The sequence below is a fragment of the Bicyclus anynana genome, chromosome 2 (assembly GCF_947172395.1).
Source record: "Bicyclus anynana chromosome 2, ilBicAnyn1.1, whole genome shotgun sequence".
Lineage (NCBI taxonomy): Eukaryota > Metazoa > Arthropoda > Insecta > Lepidoptera > Nymphalidae > Bicyclus > Bicyclus anynana.
The window spans coordinates 9,173,370-9,193,783 of NC_069084.1; the positions used below are offsets into that span (position 1 = coordinate 9,173,370).

Here is a 20,414-nt window from a genome sequence, read left to right on the forward strand (position 1 = left end):
AACCACATGGGTCCCCGTAACATGGTTTTTTAATTATTTAATGTTTTATTTGTAGGTGGCCAAAAATCAATTGATAGATGAAAAGAGAATGAGAATGGAGAGGCGTCTTCAAAAAGCTGCAGAAAATAGAGATCAACATTTAAAGGTAACTTCTGTTATACTTTTAAGGACCATCAATTCTGAAATAGCGATGACTAGAAGAACTCAATAGAATAGACTAAACATATTTATATTATAGTGTCTGTAAAAACATAAAATGTATTTGTAGTCAATATTAGTATTTACTATGTAGCGGACGCCCTGGACTTTGCACTCCCTTAGACCTCTTTAATCCGGCTTTAACGCAAAATCCATTACCTCCCTACCAAATTTCATCTTTGTACGTATTGTTCGTGCTGAATAAAAAAAAACAAATGAAAAAAAGTGTGTGTCAGCTCCGACGCACGAATGGAGTTTACTCTTTCAGATCGACTGTCTAAATAGGCGTATGTTGCCCCGCAATATACACTATGTACGTCTCAATACTACGCCTGAAAAGTGAAAGGCGCGCAACCGAGGAGCAGCAGGTCGCGGCGTGCGCGCCCGCCAACAGCGTGCACATGCGTACATGCTGCTTGCAGTGCGCCCCACGCATGTGTACGCTGTTGGCGGCAGCGCACGGTGAAAGGTGTGCAGAATAGGTTGCGCACAAAAAACGTAACGCTGTCATTTGTTCATCGAATTATACTGCCCATATTTTTTTCATACTGAGGGCTTTATATGAAAAATCGATTCTTAAGGAGTAAACTCCAACAACAAGTTTTTTCCCATAACACTTTTTTTTTATTCTTTACAAGTTAGCCCTTGACTACAATCTCACCTGATGGTAAGTGATGATGCAATCTAAGATGGAAGCGGGCTAACTTGTTAGGAGGAGGATGAAAATCCACACCACATTTCGGTTTCTACACGACATCGTACCGGAACGCTAAATCGTTTTGCGGTACGTCTTTGTCGGTAGGGTGGTAACTAGCCACGGCCAAAGCCTCCCACCAGCCAGATCTGGACCAATTAAGAAAACCTCAATCGGCCCAGCCATACCACTGCGCCACGGAGGTCGACAATCTGTACTACTTTGGTAAGAGAGTTATAGAAAATGTGACTAATATTCATCAGGCGCTTCTGCACTTTCGTGCGTGCAAGCGGCGTTCATCGATTTATAAGACGTTAATAGTACATTACTGTAGCGGCCGGCAAGAGAGGTATTGATGGATGAACATGTGAATGTGGGCCGAGGCGAAGCCGAGGATCGTTACATATTACACGACAAATATGATTTTACATAGTACCTAATTTATTTCAAACACGACAGATATGGATTTTCATACTATTGCCGGCCGCTGCTCGACCAGTACAGCAAGTTCGATTTATCTCGAAGAAGGTTGTAAAATAATTTCCCAAAATGAGCCTTTATTATTTATAATTTATAAGCAGGTCAATAATATTTTTTACGGATAGAAGATACAAATTGCTGTTGCGAAATTAATTTTCAGAACTTTTGGAAACCGCATTAATTAGATAAATATATTTTTTGTTTTGCTCCCGTGTCTACAAATTAAACATAGAAAATACAGTAAAAGTGTTCAAAACAGCCAATTAAAACACCTGGAATTTAATTCATATCCGGTGTAAGCTGTCAATGTCATGTAATATTGTCAAATGTCAATAAGACACAAGTTAAAAAGAAACATTAAATCGTAGACAGGGAATCGTTTAACAAAAAAAATTCTTACATCGCTTTAAAAACGCCAAAAACGAACGCTACTATACGAAGATCACTGACAATCTGTCAGGGTCTGAGTATCATGTTGCCATGATAAAAAATCTTAATTAATAATGAAAAAAATACATTTTATTTAAAAAAATGCGGGTTTCATTTTGAGTTATAAGCCCTATATTTTATGTTCTTTTAAGATAAAAATAATTTGTTCTGCTTAGTTGCCACTCGGAATAAAGGCCCAGCCTCCATACAAAATAAGGACATGTCCTTTCCAAGCGTGTTTGAGAAAAAACAATATTGTTTAGGACATAGTCCGCAAGGCGCACGACGAAGAGGAGAAGCTGCGCGAGATCGCGTTCATCAAGCAGCTGGAGGCGGAGAACAAGCGGCACGAGTTCCTCGAGCAGTGCCGCACGCACAACACGCGGCTGCGCCAGATGAGGAGAGATAGACTACACAAACTGGTGACTAACTCTACTCAATGTATTCTTATAGACTTACAACTGTATGTTACCAGAAGATTTTGAGTTACTTTGCTCACATAGCCCTTTGCCTTCCCGATAACCTGGATAAATATATTTGGCGCCTATTCTACTATGCCTAGGCTATGTAAATTATATAACGCACTTAGTCGGTCTATAGATATCCACATAGACTCACCTCATATTATATATAGTATATTCAAATAGTTGTTGTAAAATGTTTCCTTTTCTTGTTACTGTAAAATGTATTTTTTTTTCTTATGTAAACTGATATGTTTTTTAGATTGTATTTGTGTAAATGCTGCAACAGTCACTAGTGGACCAAATAAATAAATAAACTAATAGTGGTGGGCAAGATGGAGGGGAAACGACCACGCGGCCGATCACCTACCCGCTGGTCTGACCAGGGTGTCTAGTGGCAGTTTTCAATGTGTTCATACTGTGACTATCGCGTAAACGTAAACGCGAATTTCTAAGGAATTGAAACAGTTGTACATTAGTGTCACTAGATGGCGCTGTTTCAATTCCTTAGAAATTCGCGTAAAAAAAATAACACCTGCTACCTTCTGATCACTTTGAAGGCGGTACCAAGCCAGTGACGTATTTATTAAAGCCGTACTGTGGCATTTTCATTTTAACACAAAATTACTGAACCGATTTTCATGAAAATTAAATAGGACCAATCTGGAAGTATACCCTTTCAAACAAAAAAAGATTTTTTTAAGTTGGTTAAGAAATGCCGAAGTTATGCGGTAATAACAAACATAAAAAAACATACGTGTCAAAGTGAGAACTTCCTCCTTTTTTGAAGTCAGTTAATGAAAACCTCCTCTATTTTTTTGAAGTCGGTTAATGAGAACCTCCTCCTTTTTTTGAAGTCGGTTAAAAATTTTTGTTTTCTTAAAGAAACATGTTTTTGTTAAGCCAATTATTTAATCAGATCCTTATCCATTTCCTTATCCATCTCCATATCTCCATAAACTTTTATACGGGGGTAGGTATACATGGGTTCCCTGGGCCGACGTTGTACTGGCCGGTGGGCATTCATCTTTGAGAGTTACATCTTAATAAAAACAATCCCGTATTACTTATCTAATCTCGTGTTAGCTGCCATGCTCCTCCGAAATGGTTTGACCGATTTTGACCAATGTACTCTTATATTTGGTAGGTCTGTGAATAAATTGTTATCTATTTTCGTACAACTAAGTGATAAGAGAGGTCTACCACAAGCAATACAAAATTTTCCGGATCAGCTATTAATTTTCATAAAATTCTACATTGAATATCAATAGATTAGACAAACTTCACACTATTAATTAATTATGAAGCACGACTAAAGGTCGGAGTATGCCCGACTAGTTTCGAACCCATACGGATCAGTTTCGGTCGTGCCGTGTTGCAAGAACCAGCTCATGACTAAAGGCCCCGTAGGGGTTCGAAACTAGTCGGGTAATACTCCAACCTTATATCACGTGAGTTTTAGCCGTGCTTCCTAATCAATTAATAAGAATAACACAGTTCATTTTCATCATAATCATAATCAATTAATAAGATAGTTTACATTCTAAAACTCTAATCAGTTCAAAATAAAACTCTATTATACGAAATTGTAATTTTTCCATTAATGATGTTATAGGAACAGAAGTCGGCCCGCGAGGCGGCGGTTGGCGCCAGGCGGCAAGCTCTCGAGGCGGCACGGAAACAGCACGTGGAGAGCTTGCTGGAAAAGCGCAAGGAACGGGACGCTAGAGTCGAGGAACTCAAGGAACTGAAGAAGCAGGAAAGAGATGACGCTGCCAGGGAAAAAGTGAGTAAAGTACAATAGGGTCCGAAATATATCGATACTAATTAATAAAAGTTAAGAATTTCTTATAGAAATTAATTTTAAAATCATGTATTTTTTAAAATTTTCCAAACGCTGTCGTCCATTTTGTGACGTCACAGTGTTAAACGTTAAAATAATTGTTATCTAATATTTAAGTATCTCGAGTCGAACGCTCCGTTTGTAAGGAATTTGTTATACGTTATTTGTGACGTCATAGAACAGTTGAAATATCATCATGGTCGACAGGCTCAGACCAATTATTGTAATTGGTCTGAGCCTGTCGACTGGTCTATAATTGGTCTGAGTCGACAAGCGTTTTGGCTCATATTGTCAAAAACATATTTTATAACTAAAATTTTCATGTAAACACATCTCAAACAAATATGAAAAAACATTTTTTCAATGAAGTAGAACGATAATGAACTATTTAAAAAATCATTTTCATCATTATCATTATCAACCCATATTTTGAATACTGCTGATCACGAGTCTCCTCTCAGAATGAGAGAGGTTTAGGCCAATAGTCGACCATGCTGGGTCAATGCCGATTGGCAGACTTTACACACGCAGAGAAGTAAGAAAATGTTCAGGTATGCAGGTTTCCTCACGATGTTTTTCCTTGGGCGTTCAGGACACGTGATATTTAATTTCTTAAAGTTGCTTGCCTCGGACCGGATTCGAACCTATGCCCTCCGGAATCGGAGGCAGAGGTCATATCCACTGGACTATCACGGGCTGACCTTAGTTTAGATCCCACCAAATGTTTCTAAACGTCACACGTAATCACACAAATGACCCCATACGGTCGTAAGATTAAAGATCATAGCACACATATCAACTCGTAAAAGGATCATAACCGCATCGCCTCGCCGTCGTCAGATTCGGATACGGAGAGACGTAAGCGCGCTAACGGCGAGGTGATTTGTAAAAAAAACTAAAATTTCACATTTGTAAAATATTTAAGAATGTCCCGAGCGTTCTGTAGTTATTATAAATTAAGCAAGCTTTAGTAATTTTCAACGTATATTAAAAAATATATATATTACAAAAAATTATTTAAAAAAATGAAAAAAATATTTAAAAGAGATTTCGCCCAACGTGGGGCTCGAACCCACGACCCTGAGATTAAGAGTCTCATGCTCTACCGACTGAGCTAGCCGGGCTGTATGAATCTGTTTGAAATAGCTAAGCGTATCCTGATTATTCCCGAATAATATACGGGATTTTAATAATAACCATTTTTATTCCCAAAAGCCCAAAATGGGCCTTTATAATTTATAAGCGGCTTGATGGTATTTTTTACGGATAAAAGACAGGCAAGACAAAAATTGTTGCTTAAAAAACAATTTTCTGAATTTTTGGAACCAGCATTAATTAAATAATTATTTTTTTGTTTCGCACCCTTGTTTACAAATAAAACATAGACAATACAGTAAAAGTGTTCAAAACAGCCATTAAAAAAATTATTAGCATTTAATTCATATCCGATGTAAGCTGTCAATGTCATGTAATATTGTCAAATGTCAATATGACACAAGATAAAAAGAAACATTAAATCGTAGACAGAGAATCTGTCAGGGTGTTACGAGCATTTTACCATGATAAAAATTCTCAAGTAATGTTGTCAGCTAATGAAAAAAATACATTTTATTTAATAATTAAAAGAAAATGGGGTTGTTCTGCTTAGTTGACACTCGGAATAAAGGCCCATCCTCCATACAAAATTCGGTCATGTCCTTTGATGTAAGTCAATTATCTATTAATAAATATAACTCTTATTCCAATAGGCGGAAGGAGTAAAATCCCGTCTGTCAGCGTTAGCAGCGGCCGCGGAGTTGGAAGCAGACGCGCTGCGATCCCGTATACGAGACAAACAGGACGCGAGTCAACAGCGGCTCGAGTCGCATCTGCAGGCCATTAGAGAAAAGGCTACCGGTCCGAGGCAGCCGGTAAGATATGACTTGTATTTTTTTTTTAATTCTTTATATGTTAGCCTTTGACTACAATCTGGTAACTGGCTACGGCATCAGTAAGACCTGGACCAATTAAGATAATAACAATCAGCCCAGGGGACCGAATCCAGGGTTATTAAGGTCGATATTAAGGGTTCATAAAAATAAAAACAATTTCTCTAGACGACATCCGAGAGTCACGACAAAGAAACAGAAGAGACTGAAGAGTCCGTCAAACTAGAGATGGAGAAGAAAGAACGAGAGAAACAGAAGACGATCAAAAAGAAGGCGAGAAAGATGAAACATAAACTGTTGATTAGGTAAGTTAAACATTTATCTACAGTAGATTGTTAGTTAATATTGTATCGAACGACTTTATGTTCAATAATATATTATCTAACAAAAGTTAAAAGGAAGAGATATAAACTCCGTCGGTATTCACGTTAAATACTAATAAGGTTTTTGAGGGTTTTCACAGTAGATAATGCTCAGCTTCGGATGAATATTGATAGACGTCTACTAGTAATGTTATATGAGGTACGAGTATTTTTGGGCAAATTCCTTAGTATAGATTTTCATTTACAGCGGATGCACGAACCCAATATTCGACGACAACATAGCACCACTAGAAACATACTTAAACCAGGCAAGCAGCAAAGTGTACCGAGCTATAAGTTCCATACGACAAATAGTCACTCCGTATCTTCACGAAACCACATTCACCAACGGTCTCGAAGACGAAGGCGAATGTTCCACGAATCCGAATAAAAAGAAGAAAAAAACAAAAGGCGAAGTAAAAAATGAACCGGACAAAGAAAACGAAGCCAAAAACAAAGACATAAATGCTAACACAGATAGAATAGAACCGGGTACGGCGCACGCGGAAGAAGTTAACAAGGATGCGAATGTAGCAGAAGTGGCGAAAGAGTCCAAAAAGAAGAAGAAGAAAAAGAAGAACGCGGAAGACAAACCGACGTCGTGTGTGGCGAGTTCTGTTTGTAGTTCTATGAGTGATATGAGTAGAACCAGTGGCAGAAGTGAGAGGAACGCGAAAGTTGATATAGATCTGCCGTTCTTAGAGAAGCAGGTTAATGAATTGTATCGATTGATGGAGAGATATGAGAAGGTGAGTTCTAGACATTATGTTGAAAAAATGTGATTTGAATTACATGAATATTCCCTATATATTTTTCTTTGTTTTCCTTATTGGCATGTATTAATACTCACAACAATATTTTTATAATTTACTCATTTCAAATTATGAATTTTAGTTATTGAATAGAAGTTACTTCGCAGAAGTCGAAAATGATTTGTAGGTAAACTATACTACAGCCTTTCTTGATGTTTACCAACAAACAAATTAAAAATGAGGGTTTATCGCTAGTCATTTCACACTTAATAGTAATTATAATTAATAATTAATAATTGTTCTTAAATTAATGATAATAAATTTGATTATTAAGCTTAGAATAATTAGATATGGTTCATATGTTTTATATAACATTTTATTAACAAACCATACATAATTTAAAAAGTAAACAAGTCTTTACACTTTTTTTCAAAAACAATAAACAAAAATATAAAAATTAGTAGGAGGATGCATTTGTGACGTCATAGTCTATGTTCAAATGGCGGTGTTTTATACGCCCAAAATATGTCAGATTATTTGCAGAATACAATAATGTAACGGGATTTACGTATATTATAGTAGTGTTATGTCAAAAATAGATTAAAAACAAACACATGCATATTGTATTTATTTATTTTATTATACCTCGCAAGTAATTTATGTGAACAATAAGAATAATAATAATAATTTTCCGTTTAGAATAACATGTTGGATAAGGTCGCAGTCCAGAGGCTCCAAGTGTTGAAGGCGATGGCGCAGATGGTCGCTGTTGCCGCGGAGAAGGAAGATCTCAACCCACCCATGTCGGCCAAGTGAGTTGTGAGGTTTACTGTATCTTTTTTAAACATACACAAATAGTACGAGATCCGGCGTAAGGAATGTATACCCTCATCTGTTATTTATTTGGGATAAGAAATAAATGATAGAGAATATTCACTTTTTAACCGACTTCCAAAAAGGAGGAAGTTCTACGTTCGGCTGTATGTTTTTTTTTTTATACATTGCACATAGGGTTGCCTAGTTAAATTGCGGTGGAACCGTATTAAATTACTATTATTATTTTTTAATTTATTGAATCTATTTTTCTCATTGGTTAATTTAAAAACATTGTTCACTTGTTAATAGAATATACCCAAAAAAATTGAAAAAGTAAAGGTAGCCTGCTTTCACATTGCCAACATTAACAGTTATGTTATTTTATATATAAGTACCTTCATCGGTTATTTAGTCGTATATTATGTCAAGTCTAAGCTTATTTTATGCTTAATTTAACTGTGTTAGGGTGCATTTGATCTAGTTCATGGTTTCCTAGGTTTTGTATAAAAAATGTGTCTGGTCGCAATTTAACAAGGTCATGTCATTATATGTGAATGTGTCAATGTTAATATTTTCTATCGTTTATTATGCCAAATAAATAACAGATGGGGGTATATATTCCTTATGCCATATCTTAGATCATTAAGTTTCTCTTTCATGTATTATTTTCGAACGAAGTTCCTTATCGCGCGTAACGAAAGGAAGCTTGACGGAAAAAATTATGACCAAAACTTGTCCCGACACTTTTTACCCGACTGCGTAAGAAGGAGGGTAATGATTTTGCTATAGTTGTAAGCCGTGACTTGAAGACAGCTGGTGAGCTCCAGCATGATGATAGCTATATCGTTTGCGATAGCGATAGCGATTGCGATATCAATTGCGATTGAAACTGCGATAGCGATTGCAATTGCAATTGCGATAGCGATTTCGATAGCGATTGCGATTTCGATAGCGATTGCGATAGCGATAGCGATTGAGATAGCGATAGCGATTGAGATAGCGATGTCAATTGCAATAGTGACTGCGATAGTGATTGCGATAGCGATAGCGATAGCTACAGCGACAGCGACAGCGACAGCGACAGCGACAGCGACAGCGACAGCGATAGCGACAGCGATAGCGACAGCGATTGCGATTGCGATTGCGATAGCGAACTTCGTTCCATCTGGGTGTCCTTCACTTCACACCTCTCAAGTTTTTTATTATTTAAAGAAGTATTACTTCAGTCGTGCTTGTTGTTTGACGTCCTCCGTGGCGCAGTGGTATTTGCGGTGGATTTACAAAACGGAGGTCCTGGGTTCGATCCCCAGCTGGGCAGATTGAGATTTTCTTAATTGGTCCAGGTCTGGCTGGTGGGAGGCTTCGGCCGTGGCTAGTTACCACCCTACCGGCAAAGACGTACCGCCAAGCGATTTAGTGTTCCGGTACGATGTCGTGTAGAAACCGAAAGGAGTGTGGAGTTTCATCCTCCTCCTAACAAGTTAGCCCGTCCATTCTTTCACTGCATCATCACTTACCATCAGGTGAGATTGTAGTCAAGGGCTAACTTGTAAAGAATAATAAAAATAATCTAAAGCACACTCGTTTTTTTGTCAATAGATGTCTGACAACGGGCGTGATGCTCGTGTCGCGAGTGATAGTATCCTGCACTGCGACGGCGGCGCAGATTCTCTCGTCCAACGCGTGCGTGCATTTGACCACTCTGCTGGCGAGGCAAATGGTAAGTCTTCATCGTGATCACTGACACCGCCACCACCACCGCACCAATCACCACCAATACCACAACCACATACCACCTTTATAATCTCACCTGATGGTAAGTGATGATGCAATCTAAGATGGAAGCGGGCTAACTTGTTAAAAGGCGGATGAGAAACGACATCGTACCGGAACGCTAATTCGCTTGGCGGTACGTCTTTGCCGGCACTGCAGAAGCCTCCCACCTGCCAGACCTGGAGCAATTAAGAAAAACCTCAATCGACCCAGCCAGGGATCGAACCCAGGACCTCCGTCTTAACGATAAAAAACGATAAATTGTATTTGTAAAATAAATATGGTTTTAAATTTCAAAATTAATACAACAAAATAAAAACGATTTTGACCATCATGGTCGACAACGTTTTGGCTCGTATTGTCAAAAAAATAATTATAAATTGAAATTGTCAGTAAGACAATTTCAATTTATAAATATTTTCACGTCTCAAAAAAAAATACGATAATGAACAATTTAAGACCATTTAAAAAAAGTGTCAACTAGCCTATCGTACGAGTATCTACCTATTAAGTTTATACCACATACCAGGTAAGGTACACGACTGCTTCTTCATTATGCAATGCTATATGTGTTCCATCTTGGCATATAATATCGTTTTTATTGTTATTTAAAACATACCTTTTACCTAACTGCAAGAAGGGTTATGTTTTTCGTAATTTTTCAGCAAACTTTGAAAAGTGACGTCATAAATTATGCACGTTCTCCCTGACCATAAACAACAGACTAATCAGAAGTTTTACCAATCTGTTAAAAGGGCGAAAAGGTAAAGAGTAAGGGGTAAAGAACATTTTTACGCGCTGTTGGGTTTGATGTCCTTCAATCAGTTGTAGCGAACCTTTTGGATTTTTCTACTTTGATTAATTTTATGAGTTCGGAAACTTTTTTCGGAAGGGTTTGGGATAGTTTATAATGTCGTGTAAGTATTTTTTACGCTTCGACGATTTTGACTGCGTACAGTATAAAATTATTACTTTTCTTTTTCCGCAACAATAATCCTACCTAAATGTTATTAATATATGCGTGATAGCCTAGTGGATATGACCGATTCGGAGGGCGTAGGTCCGAATCTAGTCCAGAGCATGTAACTATAATATAATAAATATAATATCACGTGTCTCAAACGGTGAAAGAATAACACGGTGAGGAAACCTGCATACCTGAGAATTTATTGGAGTTTACTCCTTAAGAATCGATTTTTTATATATAAGGCGCCCGGTATGAGAAAAATCCGAGGGGTAAAACCAACTGAACTAACGAAAAAGTGTCACGTTTTTGGTGCGCACCTGTAGTGCGCAACTTTCTAATTTAGCTGTGAGTGTATTGAGACGTACATAGGGTATGCTGTATAGGCGACTATACCTATATACTATATGTTATTGGGCTTGTTTGTTTAATGATTATATCATTGTAAGAGTAAAATATATAATGTGAAGTATATTATAAAGTCTATTAGTTATTTTACATTCTATACATTTAGTCTTCTTTAACATAAGTATTACTAAAGCCCCACTCGATGTGCACTGTTTACCAACAAAAAAAAGTGTGTATGTTAAAAAAAACAAAAAGTTAGCTCGAAGCACGTCTCAATACTCGCGCCTTATAAGTGAAAGGTGCGCAACCGAGGTGCAGCAGGCCGCGGCGTGCGCACCCGCCTACAGCGTGCACATGGGTGCGATGTGCAAGTTGTTGGCGGCACAGCGCACGGTGAAAGGTGCGCAGAATAGGTTGCGCACAAAAAACGTAACGCATGTCATTTCATAACTTATTGGAGTTTACTCCTTAACAATCGATTTTTCATTTATACCCCTCGGTACGTTTTTTGTGCGCAACCTATTCTGCGCACCTTTCACCGTACGTAGCCGCCATAGCGTGCACATGCCTAGCGCGTCCGCACGCACGTGCACGCTGTTGGCGGGCGCGCACGCAGCGCTGCACCTCGGTTGCGCACCTTTCACTTTTAAGGCGTTGCTATTGAAAAGAGTAAACTCAATTCGTGCGTCGGAGCTGACACACTTTTTTTTTTAATTCTCTACGTGCGTGAAGTCTGTCAATCCGCATTGGGCTACTGTGGTGGACTATTGGCCTAACCCTTCTCATTCTGATAGGAGTCTTGTGTTTAACAGTGAGCCGAAAATGGGTTGTTGATGAAATGTTTGTATCCTCCCTTTTCGCGCATTACGAAAGCAATCATTATGTCCATACCGGTTGGCAAGAGTAGGTACAGAAAGATACTACTAAATTTTAGTACAGAAATAAATGGGATCTTGGGAAAATATCCCTTTTAGATTTGACTACTTTGTTTATAATCTTTTAGAAATTTTAAGGAATTGTGTATTACGCAAGGTTTAAGCACGGCATGGTGCTCAACTTGTATCAAGTGTAATATATATTTTACCCGCTACTTAGTCTTAGAAACTAAAAATAAAAATAATTATTTTATTGATCATTTGAATTATTCCCAATACATTTAACAATTTCATTGACAGTGCGTGACTAAAAACATATATGTTAATAAATCATGAACGGCCTTCGTGGCGCAGTGGTATGCGCGGTGGATTTACAAGACGGAGGTCCTGGGTTCCACCCCCGGCTGGGCCGATTGAGGTTTTCCTAATTGGTCCAGGACTGGCTAGTGGGAGGCTTCGGCTAGTTACCATCCTACCGACAAAGACCTACCGCCAAGCGATTTAGCGATTTTCCTCTTTTCCTCCTCCAAACAAGTTAGCCCGCTTCCATCTTAGATTGCATCATCGCTTACCAGCCGGTGAGATTGTAGTCAAGGGCTAACTTGTAAAGAATAAAGAAAAAAAAAGAACAATGTTTGTGATAATGTAGTCTTAGGCTCCTGTGTGTATAGTACGTTATATGTGTTTTTTTTTCTATGTGCGGTTACACCGTGTTAGGAGCGCACGAATAGGTGCGTCGTCCATATTATTCGTGCGTCAAATTAAGACTAAAAAATATTCATATTCAACCCTATTCATAGGATCAGGGTTGTCATTTTTAATCCTTCTAATGTAATTTTGATTGTATTATAGGCAAGGCAAAATTTTTCTGTTTTAAATGTTGATCCTAAAGTCGTGTTATGGCGAGATGTCCAATTTTTCATTAAAGGTTTTCTTAGTTTTAGCCCGTTTTAATTTAATGTTAACTATATTTTATTTGTGTCGCGTTAGTCTTATTGTAATATTTGAGTCTAGCGAACGCTTGCGACTTCGTACACAGCTTTTTACAATTTGCGCGGAAACCATATTTGTATTGCGGGATAAAAGTTCCTCATTTGTCCAGTTAAAGTTTCATTTTATTTTGTTCAGCCGTTCCAAAAATTAACTTGGGCATACAGGCATACTTGGATAAAAAGACAATGATATTTTGAGCCAGGCATTTGTCACACAGTTATTTTAAAATCACAAACAGCCACTTCGATCAATTCTAATAAGAAAGAAGTTATTTATAATTGCTTGGCTTTCGGGTTTTATCCGCTTGTTTACATTTTTCTTCGTTTTATTAAATAATTTTTGAGTGACAACCCTGAATGTGCCGGTAGCGGAGAGTGGGCGGGCGCCTTGAAAGCACCGCTAATGCATCCTAGGGGAGCGTTCAAATGTACCACTGTGCTCTCTACATGCTTACCGTTTGCGATCGATATTGAGTCGAGTTGAGTTGAGTTGAGTTGAACTGAGACTCAATCGATCATCACGTGCAAGGTTTTAGGAATCCAGAAAGTAATTAATTTTAGAGAACTAAAGTAAAACGTAAATAGAGCAAGTTGTGGACAATAGCTAGTAATAGTAATGAATTATTAAAAAAAATCTAATATTATTAAAAAAGTTGCGTATATAGTTCTTATGAAAGTAATTTAAGGCATCACTAAACTGGGCCTAATTGCAGATTTTGATCTCGTAAACACTAAAGTGTTAAAAATATTTAAGAAATTCCGTCCAATTATTGATTTTATAAGCAATAAACTAACGCATGTTAAAATCAAAGAAAATCATAAATAAGTAATCCGGTATAAAAATCTTGGCCCAAATTCTAAAATTACCATATCATTAGGCCTAATTAAAATAAGAAAAAAAGCTTATTAACATCGTCCGCGGCTGTGATGTTAATTGTCCTTATCATCAACGCCATCTCTATGTTTTTTATTTAATTTTTTCGTGGTGCGGTAAAACTAGTTGTTTACGAGATCCGAAGCGAAACATCGTAACGATAAAATCTCGGTATCCGCCAAATTTGTTACATTACATGTCTTTTTTATTCTCTTTCTTAGCGTAATGACGGTTATATTTTATTCCAATTTTAAATACCAATCTGTATAAGATTTTTGGAATCAATGCTATGCAAATTTACCTTATTTGGTAGTGGTTTTTAATAGTCATTCATGCATCGCAAGTTTTATATGTCATCAATTTAACCGAGACAGTTCACTTGCATGGTTAGACCATGCTATATACTAAGTCAAAGAATGCAAGAGTACTGGAAACATCAAACACTCCCGATCCTTAATGTCCGTTGACACTACATACTCGTATATCCACAACCCCTATAGTATGCGCATTATCATCTGAGTCGTCCGGTCATAAAAGTCAAAAAAGATAGGAATGTGCAGCGCGCCTACCTGCGCACCCTAATTATCGATAAACGGCTACCTGCGCACGTGCTAATGATGAGTCAATAATGATTTGGACGATTCTGATTGGTCGGTTTCTAATGTAATTGCATTGCGTATTTTTTTTGCTATAAATGTGTTTACTGCAATTAAATAAATACATTCATGTGTTACTCGTTGCGCACTATGGATACTAATATATAATAAATTTGGCAGAAGACGAAGATTCTGATGATGAAGACTCAGATGAAGATTAATTTTATTTAGTTAATAATTATATAATATGAAATATGTATTATATTAAATCAAATATTGTTAATTTTTTTAATTTTGTGAACAAGATACGATAATAAACTTTACTTATCGATAATATGTCTTTCATTGTTACACCCTTCACTAGACGGCTCCATAAGACCCATAAGTGCAAGCGAGATAGATATAGAGAAATGATTTATGGCCCTAAGACTCAGTTGTTAATGCTATTAGTATAGTTACTTTGTCTTGCATTTTTATGCTTTATTTATACATGACATACTTTAAGTCCATTGTCCATTCTATAATATAATTCAATAATATAATTCATATAATACATGTTCACCTAATCAGAGACGTGATAGTCCAGTGGATATGACCTCTGCCTCCGATTGCGGAGGGTGTGGGTTCAAATCCGGCCCGGGCAATGCACCTCCAACTTTTCAGTTGCGTACTGTGTACACTATAATGTAATTCATATATGTATAAAAATAAATTACATTATATACCTTTATATCTGTAGTTTGATTGGTAATTAATTATTTTTTTTAAACATATTTGCTGCTTTTAATTTAATTCATTTCAATTTGTTCATATTTTTTATATTAGCTGTGGCGTCCCACTGTGAAAATCAAGCCGTGTATTATTATTATGAAGTAAATTCTTGTATGTAGTGCACGGCATATGCACACCCTTTCTTTTTAAGGGTTACAGACAGACATGCTGTCTTTAGGGTAGGGTGTCTGTAACTTTTAAATATGAATAAATTCATTTTCTTTCTTCCTAATTTTGTCTTTGTCCTAGGAAAAGGACCTGCAAACCGACGTGAGGGAGATGGAGCTGGCCAAACAGTTGTGCGACTGTATATCGGTGGCTCTGGACTCCGTGCTTTGCGCCACGCAACGACACGAGGACGGCAAGCTGCCCAGAGACGACGTGGAGCTCGTGGGCATACTGAGGAATAGAGCACACCAGCTCATCAGGTTAGTGGACTTCGATTTTTTCATTACCAGTAGAAGTACGGAACTGCGGCTTAGCCTGCATAGTTCTCGTTCCAAGCCATACCTACCTATATCTTATCAGATGATAGACGTCCACTGCTGGACATAGGCCTCGCACAACGGTCTCGAGCCGCCAGCATCCAGCGGCTCCCTGCGACCCGCTTGATATCCTCGATTTTAATTTTCGAGGTTTATAAAAAATGGTCATCAAAATTTAAAAAATAATTGTCTAGTAGACATTTTTTGAGCTTTGAGCGAGTTCGTAAGTTTTCATTAATATTGAATTTTAAGCGTGAAGCAAAGTTATTTTGAAATACTCGTTTTGATATAGAGACAAAGACCAATTTTCTTTGACACTTACTTTGACATACTCCGGGATACTGAATGTAATCTAATTTGTCTAATGCACCGGCACTCACCGCCCCTCATTTTTGGAAATGAGGGGTGGGGAGGGGAGAGAGAGAGAGAGAGAGTAAAAAATATGGATGGAAGGCTTTCTTCTGTCGCGAGACGTGACACTAAATTCGTAAATAAGTCAGGAAAACATGGTAATAAGGGACATTTAATACATATAACGCTGCCTTCAGCTTATTGTTAGTTAAGTTACCACCCTACTGGCAAAGACGTACCGCCAAGCGATTTAGCGATGATGCCGTGTAGAGACAAAAAAGGGTGTGGATTTTCATACTCCTCCTAACAAGTTAGCCCGCTTCCATCTTAGACTGCATCATCACTTACCATCAGGTGAGATTGTAGTCAAGGGCTAACTTGTAAAGAATAAAAAAAAAAGAAAATAAGCACAGTTCTTTCAGTTCAGCCTCAATGCTTTGAATCATTAGGCCCTAGGCTCGTGTCTAGGTCAGGCTATGAAATATTGTCCTTTTTATGTTATCTTTGGCCAAAATTCCGTTCCACTCCAATTAATAGGAAAAACTGTTACTACGACAATAGTCAAAAATCAGAATTAATGGGGCGGGCTTGCATTTTCTTACCACATACTTCATTAACCGTTGGGCCACCGAGGCACTTTATTATATCGGTATTTTTGTGCATTAAATTAGGGTTTAAAGTGCTAGTTTAATCTACGGAACCCTACACTGCGCGTGGCCCGACACGCACTTGACCGGTTTTTTTCATTATGATGAGTAATTTCTGAAGCATAAAATGTTATTCTATTATTTTCATTAAAAAAAGATATTTTAGAAATCGCCTTTCTTTTATAGCAAATACACAATAAATGTGCCAATACAAATAAAAAATGGTGAATAAAAGCTCAACACCCTATCAAACAGTAGGTGCGCTATTCAAAGTCCCATTTAATTAAGGGCTACAACAATAACCCCCCTCTTTTGTGTCGGGTAACGCGATGCTTTCACTCTCAATGTTTTGGTACGTCACTCGATGGCCTTTGTTTTATTTTTATTCTATACAAACTGTCTCCACGGTCCAGTAGTTAGACTATGAAGTCCTATTAGGTCTTGGGATCGATCTTTGGCCAGGCTCTAAACTACCTTTCCTTTTCGCAGAAGAAAAATCACAACCCGGTGTTGGTAAATGGTGTTCGGATAGGATAGTTTCTGTATTGGGCCGTTATAATAAGTTAATTAATATGATTATTATAATAACTTATGAAACAAACTCCATATCTATTTGTAAGCCTGATAGAAGATTATTTTACATGTATCATAAGACCTTAGTTCTACTAATATTATAAACGCGAAAGTTTGTATGGGTATTTGTTTGTTTGGATGTTTGTTACTTTCTAACGCTGCTACTACTGAAGCGATTTGGCTGAAATTTGGAATAGACGTAGATTTTACTCTGGATTAACACATGGGCTACTTTTTATCCCGAAAAATCCATGGATTCCCGAGATTTGCGAAAACCTGATGATTTTGATGGTATGAATGTTTGTTACTCTTTCACGCCTCGGCTACTAAACCGAATCACCTGAAATTTGAAGTAAAGATAGATTACAGTCTGGATTAACACACAGGCTACTTTTTATCCCAGCAAAATCCATGGTTCCCGAGGGATTTGTGAGAAACTAAATTCACAAGGGACACTACGGGGAAGTGGAGCAGACTGGTGACGGAATGGTACCCTAGAGATGGCAGAAGGAATCGGGGCAAACAGTTCCTTAGATGGGAGGATGACTTGAAACTCACAGCAGGTCAAAACTGGAGAAGGGTCGCATTAGAGAGAGAGCAGTTTAAGTCGCTGGAGGAGGCCTATGCCGAAAGGCACACTATGTTAAGAGACATTCTTTAAAAAAAAAATTAAAACAAAATGTAATGTATATACATATGTATATGTATATACTTAACGAAAGAATCTATAGAAAAAAATTGCGCTTGTAGCAATTTCAATGACTAAAACACCTAAAATCAATCACTTCAAAGAAATTAAAGCCGTAAAAGGTTACTGTGTAGATGTATCGAGAACTCTCGATAGACAATGGAATCGAGTGTCGGAATCGAATTAAGTACTCGATTCGATTACCTCTCCGCCTCGATAATGCTATTATTCTCTTAGTGCGCGATTGCGCTTTATACTGACGTCTATTGACTGTAGGTTTTTCATTTATATCGGTTCACATTTGAATAATTTGTTGCTAAGGACATACTGGGAAGTGTAAAGTCATAAAATTAACAAGTGGATACGTAATTGAGGAAGACGCTTGGTTTTATGACCTTAGTGAGCTCGAATGTTTTTAGCAGACTTTCTAAAAGGAGAAAGATCTCGGCCAATTGTCGTTGCTTGAGTTTTATTTAAGTAAGTTTTGTATGTATATTGAAAGTTAGGTACTAAACCAATTTGCTACATTTTTTAACTGATTTTTAAAATTATTTGACTGTTTTTTTTTGGAAATTGTCCAACTAAACTCCACTATTCTATCCTAATAAGGAAACTCATGCTCAACTACTTATAAACCGTAGGAACGTTTACAAATACATCTGTATTTAATCTGATGGAGCGTGGTGAGTTTCAGTTCCAAATACCGCTTTCCTATCGAAAAAAAAAGGCCTGTGCCCTACAGAAAACATTTAAATGATGATATTACGATGATGATGATGACCTATAATTGATGCATTGGATTTCGGCTTAGGTGCATGTTTTTATTTACATCCAACATCAAAACTAACAGGTTGTTATAAAGTGTAACTTCTTTAAAGTTAGCGGCACGAACTATTGGCAAAGTCGAGGGTCGTATGGTAATAGACAAACGGAGTCACAGGGTAAATATACCTATTTTCAATATACCCTCGTTCTGTTTGTTTAAATATCAAAAAGCCAATGAGCTGCTTTGTAATTAGTCAGGATGTCGTCCGATTGCGACACCACGCCTACCAATTGCGAAATTAAAATGTTGAGCTCTTAATACGAGATTGGGACCGTCCTGCGGCGCCCGTACAGCCCAGTGTTGTGGTGTCAGTGAGAGCGGGGAATGGAATGATGAATGGATGAATTTAAAAAACGGTTTGCGAAAAACTAGACCTTCTGACACTGAATTTTGTGCCTCTGCTGACGATCCATAATTTGTTTAATTTATTTGTTCTACCCGCCCGCTTGTCAATCACACTGGTGGATCTAAGTACAAATGCAAAACCTTTTACTATAAGAAGAGAGGCCTGGTCTTGTTGTTTGTAGAAACCTTTCAGGTTAGCTGTATAATATAATCCGGCTACTCAGTAGATAACGCGCTGACTAAAAGAACTGGGCTTGCTATGTAATGCGACTAAAAAAAAAATATTTTTTGAGAACGATATTTCGTTAAGAGACGCTCGTGTCACCATCCAATAGTGTTTATTTAAATATTCTTAAAATAATGTAGTCAGTTTTAACATTTACTGATGACATGTGGATAAGGTGGACAATATGTTTACGCATCATTTTGCCTTAAATTTCGCCAATTTAAATCTGGCTGGCTCTGTTGTGTTTGCTTTTCCTTATCGCTTACGTCATGGTGTAGACTCAATTGATGAAAATCGTTGGCGTAAGATTAAACAATTTAATTCTTACTTTTATGCTTTTGAATACTTCTACAATTTTTAATTTCAGAGCAAAATGCGAATAGGTATGAGAACTTAAATACACTCTCAAAATTCAACAAAACATTTTGTATATTCAAACTTTAACCTATTCATCTTGCCCGCTGATAATGACGACCCACAACATTTTGGGCAGCAATTATAACGAGGACATTTTTAATTTATTAAACGCCGTTGTGCGTTGGTTCGATGATTATTTGATATACCAATATTTATTTTTTATTACCGCTGCTAACTTTCCCGTTAATTCGTTAGGGGAGGCAAATGATTAAAAATCTTTAATATTCGTAATATACCTAGCTAGTATACTTTACACCATGATATCTACCTAGTTACCCCTACCTACCTAGGTCTACCTTCATAATTACTCACGTATACATAACTGGTATATAACTACCACCTAAGTTGTAAGGATCAGGAAAATCATACCTCGGATTTATTGCCCTTGCAATAAATCCTCCCAGTATGAAAAAAAATAACATCTAAAATGCATACAGACATGACAGATAGACTTATTCTCTATATCGATGCTTGTATCTATACTAATATTATAAAGCTGATGAGTTCGTTTGATTGAACTAATCTCAGGCAATACTGGTCCGATTCGAAAAATTCTTTCATTGTTAGATAGCCCATTTATCAATGTAGGCTATAGGCTATATATTATCCCCGAATTCCCACGGGAACGGGAACCACGCGGGTGAAACCACGCAGCGTCAGCTAGTGTAAAGAATAATCTGCTAAGATTAGTCTCAGATGT

The 20,414-nt window shown here is 37.4% G+C and overlaps 1 protein-coding gene and 1 non-coding gene across 2 annotated transcripts in view; one reads left to right on the plus strand and one right to left on the minus strand.

Annotated features, from left to right (window-relative positions):
- Positions 1 to 20,414, plus strand: part of LOC112048863 (S phase cyclin A-associated protein in the endoplasmic reticulum) — a 63,687-nt gene that overhangs the window by 9,995 nt on the left and 33,278 nt on the right. The window contains exons 7-15 of the mRNA XM_052885816.1: positions 56 to 145; positions 2,065 to 2,223; positions 3,878 to 4,048; positions 5,854 to 6,015; positions 6,202 to 6,338; positions 6,604 to 7,144; positions 7,847 to 7,959; positions 9,563 to 9,683; positions 15,406 to 15,584. Coding sequence (XP_052741776.1) covers positions 56 to 145; positions 2,065 to 2,223; positions 3,878 to 4,048; positions 5,854 to 6,015; positions 6,202 to 6,338; positions 6,604 to 7,144; positions 7,847 to 7,959; positions 9,563 to 9,683; positions 15,406 to 15,584 — 1,673 coding nt within the window. The remainder of the gene's footprint in view (positions 1 to 55; positions 146 to 2,064; positions 2,224 to 3,877; positions 4,049 to 5,853; positions 6,016 to 6,201; positions 6,339 to 6,603; positions 7,145 to 7,846; positions 7,960 to 9,562; positions 9,684 to 15,405; positions 15,585 to 20,414) is intronic.
- Trnak-cuu (transfer RNA lysine (anticodon CUU)) lies at positions 5,157 to 5,229 on the minus strand. Its single transcript has one exon. It is a non-coding gene; the product is annotated as a tRNA-Lys (tRNA).